The sequence below is a fragment of the Chaetura pelagica genome, unplaced genomic scaffold (genome assembly GCF_000747805.2).
Source record: "Chaetura pelagica isolate M959 unplaced genomic scaffold, ChaPel_1.0 scaffold90, whole genome shotgun sequence".
Taxonomy (NCBI): Eukaryota; Metazoa; Chordata; class Aves; order Apodiformes; family Apodidae; genus Chaetura; species Chaetura pelagica.
The window spans coordinates 16,880,732-16,891,531 of NW_009953496.1; the positions used below are offsets into that span (position 1 = coordinate 16,880,732).

The following is a 10,800-nucleotide window of genomic DNA, read 5'->3' on the forward strand; positions in this document are numbered from 1 at the left end:
TGAATTTACAGCTGAAAAGCAAAAGCCACTTCTTTGTCTTACTGATATGCTTTCGATTCAGATAGATTCAGATTTTGGTCAACAAACCTGTTTGGCTGCTTATGTTGTAGAGGTTTACAAGAATAATTAAAGTATAATTTCAGCCCCTGCTTTCTATTGCACACATAAGATTGGAGTAAGTAGATACTATTCTCTGTTTTATAATCAGCTTTTAGTAGCTGATTATCTGCTCTGAAGACTGATAATGTTACTGAATGCTTTTAAGTGCTGATCTCAGTACCAAGAAAGGTATTCCTGTACTTCGTGCTTCACTTGCTTTGCTCTCAGTTATTGCCTGTTACAGCCACTATATTACCCTTTAGAGCTGAGCATTCAGCCTTTGCTCTAGCTCTCTTTACTCCACTCTACTCACACAGTTTTTGCCATTCTTGGTTATTTTCTTTTTTTTTTTTTTCCATGCTAGCTTCTATGGTACATACTAACTTCTCTTTCTTGAGCTCCTTCTGCCTTCACTGGTTGGCACAGTTCCTAAATTTCTTCCATCCTTTGCATTTCAGCACATCTTTCAACCTTGATCACCGTGGAGTGATTCTGGAGAAGAGTTTTCTTGCTGAGACCTGTCTTTCTGCATTTTCTTGAGCTGTTCTGCAATCATGTGCAAATACCAGCACGCTGATGTTTTGAGGGTCAAAAGCACAAGTTATATTCCTGTGTCTCTTTCTCAGTTTTTATTTAACTTTGACTCTTTTCATGATGTGCACTCCCACTTGCCAGTGTCTTCCTGTACTCACTGGTAATCCTCCTTGCACTGTTCTGTAAATCCTTTATCTCGTTTTCTTTCAAATATTTCTTCAGATTCCTTTCTGCAAAGATAACGAATTGTGAGTCTAGGCACAGTAGGCAGGATATTACTGCAAATGTATCATGTGCAACTCCACACTAGTTACCGTTTGTGGCTGTAGCCTTTTCCTCTGCAGATTAACCCTCCCATGCGAAATTTTCACTGCTTAAGTGATGTTTTGCATCAACTCTGTGTGTAGGGGATTATGCAAGACACAGGTAAAAGAGAGATGGAAACCTCTGTTTCAAAAGCAAATGGAAAATTAATCAAATTTGACTGCTTTTATTTGGGTGTATAATTTCACACTCAGATAGGCAGATACTTAGGTAATTTTTACCTATATAACAAGAAGTCAGACACAGTTGTTACTGAATATGCAAGCAACCTCATTTACACGGGAAAATCTAACCTTGAAGACACGCGTGCTTAGAGGAGTGTGACTATAAAGTTCAAATGACGCTAACCTATGAGTTTAAGTTCATAATATATTTAATATCTAATACAGTGAGATACATAAAAGCACATAAAGTAGCTGATCTATCATAATTTCAATTAATAGTATTTCTGATTATGAATGAAATTAAATGTATATTTCAGTACAAGGAAAGGCTTGTGCAAGATCAGTATTAAAGTAAAAAATGGAATTTAGATCAACTGTGACATTTTCCTGTCTTTTCAAAATCTCCTCTTATTCTATGTGGCAAAACCAATGGTCTTATTGATATCAGCTGGTCCTGACTTGCTCAGTTTTGTTGATGTGTGTGTGCCATCTCCCTTCCTAAATCATCTGGGCAACTTCCTATGGTATCCATTCAAATAAAATTTTTTTGGACATCGAACAGTAAGTTTCTTAGTGCTAAGAAATTTTAGCTCAAGTATTCTAATTTTCTTTGAATCCTTACAGTAATTGATGGTTTGAAATAAATACAGTATGGATGTATCAAGTGATGACAATTTCTGTAAAAGGAATTGGCTTACATTCATTATATGAATTTGCCTGTTTTGTTTCTTTTTAATCCCACAGATGTATTTAGTTATTTTTCCAGAGGGGACTCGTTACAATCCAGAAATACCAAAAGTCATTGCAGATAGTCAATCATTTGCTGAAAAGGAAGGTAAGCAAAAAAGTTTCAAAATCATTCTTTTGTTACAGTGTTAACCTACGTTGTATGAAATTGTTATACGGTATGAAGATGATCTCTCCTTAACTGAACTATTAAGCCTGCATGATTAATACATAAGGGTTAGAACAGCATAAGCCTGTGCTTATCTTACCACAGAGTGAAAATAAGAATAACTTATATACAGACATTTAATGCATTGCACACGATGGAAGAGTATTAATTCTCAATAAATCTCTCTTTAGTTTCTGTCTGTGTATTTATGGACACTTTTCTTTCTCCTTCAGGGACATAAGAATTCCCTGCACTGGGTCTGGGCATTCTTATATGTAAAATGGCTTTATAACTCCTATTACAGTTGTTACTTGATATAAAAAATACTTTACATAGAGGTTGTTATGCCTTAAAAGTCTTCCATCACTTGATTTTTAATTACTATTAGTGCTACCATGGCTTTTTGATTTTGTTCCTCGTTCACTTTCCAGTCTCACTCTTACTTAGTTAAACTTTATTCCATAGAGACTTTGATTGTCGGTGTCATCTCTGTAACCACAGATGAAAGTACTTCATCTTTGGAAAGGCTTGCAAAACATCTAGGGGTCCCAAGCTTTTTCATTTTTCTCATCAGGTGCACAATACACGTAAACTTTTAGGTCTAACAGTTCGATGAACACGTTTCCTGCTTTTGTTTTTTCCTGTTGACCGAAAGTAAAATAATTCACTCTGAAAGTAAACAAAGAGTAACAAATAGGTCTGGTAAATTCATTTCTGTGACACACTGAAATGAATTCACAAGTCTGTGAATCAGCCTGTTGATACCATCAAGCTATTAAGTATTGTTAGCTGTTGTCCAAAAGGATACATGCTTTTCTTCTTGTTGCGAAGAATAGAATTTGTTTGCGTGTATGAGCAGGAGACCTTAAGTCATAATGTATTTATTCATGGCTTAAGTTTCCTGTCGGAAATGAAAGTCAAATATTTCATTTAGATTGGCAGTTCTTTGAGTGTTTAGAGGGAGTGTTTGATAGGATTTGTTTTTTTATCTCTTCTCTTTTTTCAGAGGAAAAGAAAGGCTCTTATTATTTTAATAAGCTTCTTAATGACATCTCTACAGTCTGCAGAATAGTAAAAAACTGCTTTTGTGTTATCAGAGCACCTGCTAATTTCTTCTGGTGCTTTTCTCTCCAGTATTGGTCTGCTTTTATTTTGTAAGGGTTACATACTCCTTTTAAATACTCACAAGACCAAATATTTGTTAAACAGGAAGCATCTCCTATTCTAGTGCAGAATCTTGTTGATCTGTTTTTCCCTGTTGCGACACTCTTTTGTTATTGGCCTTTCCTCAACTTTTTATATGGAGAGAGTGGGAAGCAGTCTGCATGGGACCCCACTCCCCTGCACATTCGTGCAAAGAGTGACGCTTGCTTGAACTAGAGCATCCCTCCCACAGGCATGCCGAGGAGCAGGGTGGCTGACACTGACTGCTGCCCACCAAAACGTTCTGCTGGCTGAGAGCCAAGAGGCACTTACATCCAGGAGCTGGGAGGACAGGGGACTCCACATGGCCACTGGCAGGAGATGACAGTGACTCTCCAGGGTCCTGCCACACTGCTGTGCAGCACGGCTGGCCCCAGCTTGTGGCTTTCAGCCCCAGTGCCACCGAAGCATCTCCTATTCTAGTGCAGAATCTTGTTGATCTGTTTTTCCCTGTTGCGACACTCTTTTGTTATTGGCCTTTCCTCAACTTTTTATATGGAGAGAGTGGGAAGCAGTCTGCATGGGACCCCACTCCCCTGCACATTCGTGCAAAGAGTGACGCTTGCTTGAACTAGAGCATCCCTCCCACAGGCATGCCGAGGAGCAGGGTGGCTGACACTGACTGCTGCCCACCAAAACGTTCTGCTGGCTGAGAGCCAAGAGGCACTTACATCCAGGAGCTGGGAGGACAGGGGACTCCACATGGCCACTGGCAGGAGATGACAGTGACTCTCCAGGGTCCTGCCACACTGCTGTGCAGCACGGCTGGCCCCAGCTTGTGGCTTCCAGCCCCAGTGCCACCGCCGTCCTGGCTGGGGCTGGGAGCCGTGACCAGGGGCCTGGCCAGGCGGTCACAGGGAGGGTGAGCACTGGCCCCGCTCCTCTGGAGCCTGCCAGGGCTGTTCTGCGACACTGTCCAGCTGAACTAAAAACACACAATTGTGTGCTTGTCTACAAGATCCCAAAGGCTTCTTATTTCCTGCGATTTCAGGAAAGGTAGTGAAGCCCAGTAGTTCTGCCAGTCAGAGGAATGAGGATGTAACTTCTAGTTTAAAATTTGCACTTCATTCCTCGTGGGGATGTAAAGAAGTCGGATAATCTGGTCTTTTTGTCTTAGTGTATTTTTTACAGAGCACAGTGCTTCAGTGTTGACTTCAGGGACACGTAGGGGAATTTTTTGTTTGTTTTATACCTTGAAATGTAAGCTTTATAATTTTTTTTTCCTACATTTTTGACAACTTTAGTACAAGTGTAATATTTGAAAAACTAGTTTAATTACAAAGAATTAAATTTTAAACTGATGTTAAGACCAAGGGTATTGTAACCGAAGATAACAGAGATATTCTTCTAGTACATGCAGAACTCATGTTTATCATGCTGTCTGAAATGCTGTTTTTGATAATGGGTGTATGTATCTGTTTTAGTAGTTTTGCAGAGAGGAAATACAAAGAGGTTTTGTGGGGTTTGTGCTCACTTTTATTCACCATGGGGCTGGATTCTCCTCTAGGAAGGTTCATCAGTCTAAACATAGTTATTGGGCTGAACTTAATCACCTGATCTTTGTGTGACCAGCTGATGATTTACATCTCATATCTTGATGTTCTTTTTAAGAAGAGACCAGTTTTGGACCAAATATTTAAATAAATTATGTTTAAAATAATTTAAATTATTAAAAAAAAAAAAAAAGTCATCAGTTAACATACAAAGGAATATTTTTACATTATGTATTTCCTGATTGATATGAATATATAAATAAATCCTGTCTGTCTATGAATAGGATAGAAGGCTATCAAAAAGCAAAATAATTTAAAGGTGATTCAGGTCACCCTTTGAGACAGACAATTTTTAAAAATAGAACTTAGGTTCTACACAAAATCTTGACTCCTAGCAAGAGCAAATGATTTTCCTCTTTCTGAAATACAGGCAAATCAAACACACAGAGTAAATGCAGTAGATCTGGATACAAGTAAGTTAAGACTGAAGGCTATAAAGCACAGAGAAACTTCTAGGGAAGGAGTGAGACTGTACTCACTATTTTTAGAAAGAAATAAAGGATATTATACAGTAAAAATTAAATCCATGGACTGGTCTTTGGAATTTGTCATTAACTGCCTTGCCAAGTTCAAGTTGAATGTACTGCCAAGTTTTGGGTATGTAAAACCTAAGAATGCCATAAGCATCTAGAGGTAAAATTGATAAAATAAGGTCATTTAATATTAATGGATTTCATGTTGGAACCTTACATATATATATCAGCCTTCAGTATTGATAGATTTGACACAGCACAACTCTGTTCTCATTAATTTAAACTCTATTGTAAATTCTGTCCACAATTGTATTCAATGAGATACAGAAGGTTACTTACTTCCAGGAACACTGCTTTTATGCTGATGAACTGAGAACGTTGGCATCTATAGGGAATGTTAGTGCCCTCAGAATGTGAAGATTTTTTTATTCTATGTTTACAAGTGGTAGAAAATTCCAATCGGATCACATTCTTAGCCAGGATTCACATTCTTAGCTTAGAGTTCAGTTTGGATTTCCATAGGATGGGAATTGTTGACTAAGGTGATTCTCATCTACAAAATATAATGCATTCTTTCAGTAGATTTACACACTGGTGACCCCTTTTAGACTCCATTCTATTGGCTTAGTCATCTTAAAAGTGCAGCAATTCTTCCTCATGAGTCAGTGGGCTTGAGTTGCTGAGTCCAGGGAGTTCTAATACGTAGATGGCTCTCATATTTTCATAGAGTTTGGACTCCAATCTTGTAAAAATGTTAGAAGTGGTAATTTTTATGTTATGCATTTATTTCACACTGTAAATCTTTAAAGGCTTGGTCTTTTTAATGGTACTGGACTACAGAATAAAATTTCTATAAAATCCACAAACTAAATTTTTTTATATTTTTTTTTTTACCAACTTCTGGTGTAAAATTTGTTCCATTTTTATGTTTTCAAAATATATGTGTGTAGATTTCTTATAATTTTCTAGTAGTCAGACCTCTGTAATGGTCCAGACAACCACAAATTTCTCAGGTGTAATTTTTAAAATTAAAAATTAAATAGGGATAATCCAAAATCCTCCTACTCCTAATGTTGCTAGCTTTACAAAGTCAAACAGAAAGGGGTAAGATGCTTGCTAAATTTAACTTGCCTTGCTTTTGCTGAATGAAGACAAAACAATCTTCCCTGGTGAAAGGCATTTATGGAATTTTTTATGATGTTTAATTTCTAACGAAGGTCATTTAATCAAGCAAACATTTCAGGTATTCATTTATCATCTCCCTTGTTTTTATGCAGAAAAGTTGTAAATGTTTTTTAATGCTAAGTTTATCTTGACTGCTATCATGCTTTGTGCTAAGATGTTTGTGCATGCAGGATATGCTTATCTCAAAATGGCTTTTACAGGTCATGTAAAAAAGAGGTATTTCAACTGAGCTAATGGAAAATGTTTCCCTTCTAGACCTTGGCATTGGTTTTAGATTGTATTTTAAACAAATCTGAAGTATTTAATATCCATAAATGTTATTTGGAAGTGTCTCTAAATAAAATCACTTTTGGTGACTTTTTTTTTTCCCCACACACACTTTCACATAAGTAAATGATGTAGAAGTTCACAGTGAGATATAAGAATTTAGTTTTTAAAAAGAATGGGAGGAGGACCCTAAGTAGTGTTTGAGAAACATACTATTAGGATGAGGAAAGGATTTCTGTTACTGAAAGGCATCCTTAGGAAATGAAGTATGGGAAAGCAAGAAGCTACTACTTACTATTCTTGAGGGGATTCCTTGCATTTCTTGTGCTTCATTCAGTTCATGGTAACTGAAAACATTTTTTCAGGAGCATGTAAGTTTTTAATACTGTCATCAGCTGAGTCCTATTTGTGTAAGTTGATGGAATACTAGTGCACAAACGGATGAGCTCTCCCACCATATGTCATTTTATAAGTCTAACTCTGGTCTCTAGATTCAATAAGGAAGGCTTTGAAAAAAAAAACATTCCTGAAAGCTGATGGAAACACTGCTTGGGACTGCAAACCTTTCAGTCTAATATCACTCCTGCACACACATACACACAAAAAAGGAAAAATAAGGAAAGGTAGATATAATTGGTATTTAAATCAATTGTTTTCCACTCTGCTTTCAGTTTTTATATTACTATCAAGTAACGTGGTTTTATAGGGGGATGTAACCTGAAACTAATTTTGACATCCACTCTCAGTGACCATATAACTTTTGTTGATGAATGAGGTAATACAGGTGTAATACACATAGAGTGTTATAATGTAGAGCTTGTTTTTATTGTTTTCATTCAACAATGTGGTGTGTGCATGTCAGGAATACAAATACAGCTAATGGAGTCCAAATCTGAAAATGTAGGTGGCCTGCCTGCACCGAACAGCACTGTGAGTTTTTGGCCTGGATGAAGGGAAGAGTGGTAGAGAGCTTGTCCATAGAGTGGTGCTCAGTTATTACATGTATGTGACTTCACTCTTAGAGATTAGATAAATTATGTTTTGGTTGGTGTTTTTTTTGTTCTTTTGTGTTTAGATGAAAAGTTCAATTCTAATAGACATTAATGATTTGGGCCTTTGAACTTCCTGAACTAAAACCTTAGTTTATTTAGTTCTATTTTCTTCCAGACTTTCTGAAGTAATTTGCATCTTACTGCAGTCTAGTAAACGGATAGTACCATTGGTCACCAAATTTCTTCAGATTTTCACATTATTTTCATTTTTTCTAACGTCTGTTTATCATTTAAATGTTAGCCAACTTAAAAGAGCAAAGCTATCACATTTTGAGGTAGAATATTACATATTAAACAACTAGTTCATTTTCTTTGGCATTTAAAATAAAATCTCATGACCTTAAATACTTTGACAGAGAGTTCTAACTTAATATTGCACAACATTAAAAACAGTTTAAACACTGTGTTTTGTGAATTGGATGCAGGCAGCTTGCCAAGGTAACTACACTGTAACTACTTGGGTTTAAATTCTGTTATGTTGATTTTAGCAAAGAGCATCAAGTAATTGCAAGAATGTGTGGTTAATGTTTTTTATAAAACAGATTCTCTAAAAGGATGTGCAACTGTTGTTGCTGCATGTTTGTCATACATTAGAGTGTTTCTGAATAATGGATTATGGGGTTTCTTAATTTATTTTAATTAGAGGCATACTCATTTTGTGCTTAAACCTTCAAGAGTTCACTGGTATCACATGCAGTAGGAGGGACTTATTCTACAGTTGCACCTCACAGATTGTCACTGCACATCTTCTTCACCAAAATGTTCATGGATTCAATAAACTGAGCACCAAATAGTCTTAGAGAACTAAATTATTTTGTCTAGAGTATTTAGTTATCACTGAAGCCTGTTTTTTCCTTTTCTTCCCCACAATAATAGTTTTGTTAAGGGAAAGATGAGTTGGGCCAGAAAGGAATGACAGTGTTTTTAGAATATATTTGGGAATTTGGATCAAGAAGAGTTGTGTTGAGTGGAATGTCTATAGTAATGTCATTGCTGATACAACACTATAATATTCAGTGCTTCATTTGCAGAGTAAACATTTGGAAACATAACATAGTTAGCTGTTTGATGTAGCAGTTCACAAGCTAAGAAAACACTACCATCATGTTATGCTTCAAAATATTTGTATTATCCATATAATATTTTGCATTCACAATTATCACTATTGCCAGTACATCTGAGAACAATGACTTCAGCAGTCCTAGTAAATAACCTTTTATTTCTGTGTTCAGACAAGGAGATTCTTAGCAAATATTAAGAAATAAATATAATTATTTCTACTGAAATTTTATATTGTAAGAAGGTTAGAGCAGTTTAGAAAAAAACATTATCTTACAGGGTTCAGCTGATATTTTCATAATTTTAGATCAAATTATGCTTTCCCCAACAAGTTCAAAGCAAAATCAGGACATAATACAATATCTTTTGAATTACTTTTGTAACTAGATATCAAAAGCAATACAGTGATATTTTGGTTTAGAAAAATTTATGCTTAATCTATCAGGAACCAATAGCAGCAATGGATGGTTACTTTAAAAAGTACTGAAGAGTAAGCCAATGAAAAATAAGGCTAGAAAGGAATAGCTGCAATTTTATTCTGAGAAAGAAACACATTTTCTAGCAAAATAGTGAAAAAATGTATGTAATATGCTTTTTTTTCCTAGAAGCACTTTTCAAGTAAGAGAAAAAATGCTATGTTTAGGTCATGAAAGCTTTGAGCTTTTTGGTTTTTCTTTGTTGTTCTTATTTTGAAAGTCATTGTGTATGAAAAATTCGGGAAATGGACTGAAGTTTGAGCCCAGTGTATTTTTATGTTTTTAAATATGCTCTAGGGTAGAGGTGTTCAGCTGAAGCAAACATGGATATGAAGTGCTTCTCTTAACTTTATGTTGTTGTGTATTTGACTTACCAATCTCTGTTTTGGCCTGGATATCTCATTAGGAGGAAAAAGCAAAAGCAGGGAAAGATAGAATCTGTAGTAGAAAATATAACCTATTTAAATGTCTGGTGGCATCGTAGCTTTGGAGAAATGTAGCATCCTGTTTAAAGCATATGTAGTTCAAGGCAACCACTTTTTGTCAACATGGGGCAGTATTAGGGTTCAGTATGTTGACAAATTTGTTTGTCCTTTGGAAGTAATGACCATTAGGTGTGTTTAATATCTGTCCTTATGGCTCACCTACCAGATCACCTACCAGGTGATATCCTGTGGATTTAGTATTTCTCAGTTCATTTCCCCCCCCCTTTTTTAATTTCTTCTTTTACCTCAGTGGGACAAATATAAACAGAAAAGAGAAATGCTGCTTCATTGCTTATGAGCCACATTAAAACCAACAACACTTCTAAGTGTAAAACGGAGCTGTGAAAAGGAATCTTGCATTGAGCAGACGTTTTGTCTTTAGTATCCTTCAGGGTTGCAGTTTCATCTTCTGCATGTGTTTAGCAGAGCATATGCAGTGTGCACACACCCTCTGTCAACTGAGAATTGAGATTAAAAAGAAACATTTTATGATTTTGAGGGGAGGGGTGCTGAAGTTCCTCTGCATGATACTCTTCTTGTGAGTGTAGTCTAGTTTACTTTCAAACACTGTAATTTATTTTTTTCCCTGTCTAGGACTTGCTATACTAAAGCACGTGCTGACACCACGCGTGAAAGCAACTCATGTAGCCATTGACACAATGAAAGACTATCTGGATGCAGTCTATGATGTGACTGTAGCTTATGAAGGTACTGTGGACCAGAAAGGGCAAAGAAAACTGGCACCATCTATGACAGGTGAGTTGATATTTGTTAATACACAGAGCAAATTTCAGGTTCTGTGTAAATGCTCCACAGTTCTTCAGCCATCTCACCATACCTTGGCAGGGCATTGTTCATCAGGCTTTACAGTAGTTACCTGTGACATTCCTGCCATCTCCTTCCCTTCTCTGTTGCATGCAGAGAATATTTCTATAGTGAGATTCTGCATACAAGTGCTACCTTCCTGTTCCTTCTAGCACTGGGTTTTGGTGTCACTGTAAATTTTCTCTCTTACCCTGTGCTGTGCTGTG

The 10,800-nt window shown here is 36.5% G+C and overlaps 1 protein-coding gene across 1 annotated transcript in view; it reads left to right on the plus strand.

Moving 5' to 3' along the window:
• AGPAT5 (1-acylglycerol-3-phosphate O-acyltransferase 5) overlaps nucleotides 1-10,800 on the plus strand; it is a 38,822-nt gene that overhangs the window by 12,727 nt on the left and 15,295 nt on the right. Inside the window, exons 5-6 of the mRNA XM_009999263.1 lie at nucleotides 1,866-1,956; nucleotides 10,364-10,525. Of these exons, the coding sequence (XP_009997565.1) occupies nucleotides 1,866-1,956; nucleotides 10,364-10,525 (253 nt within the window). The remainder of the gene's footprint in view (nucleotides 1-1,865; nucleotides 1,957-10,363; nucleotides 10,526-10,800) is intronic.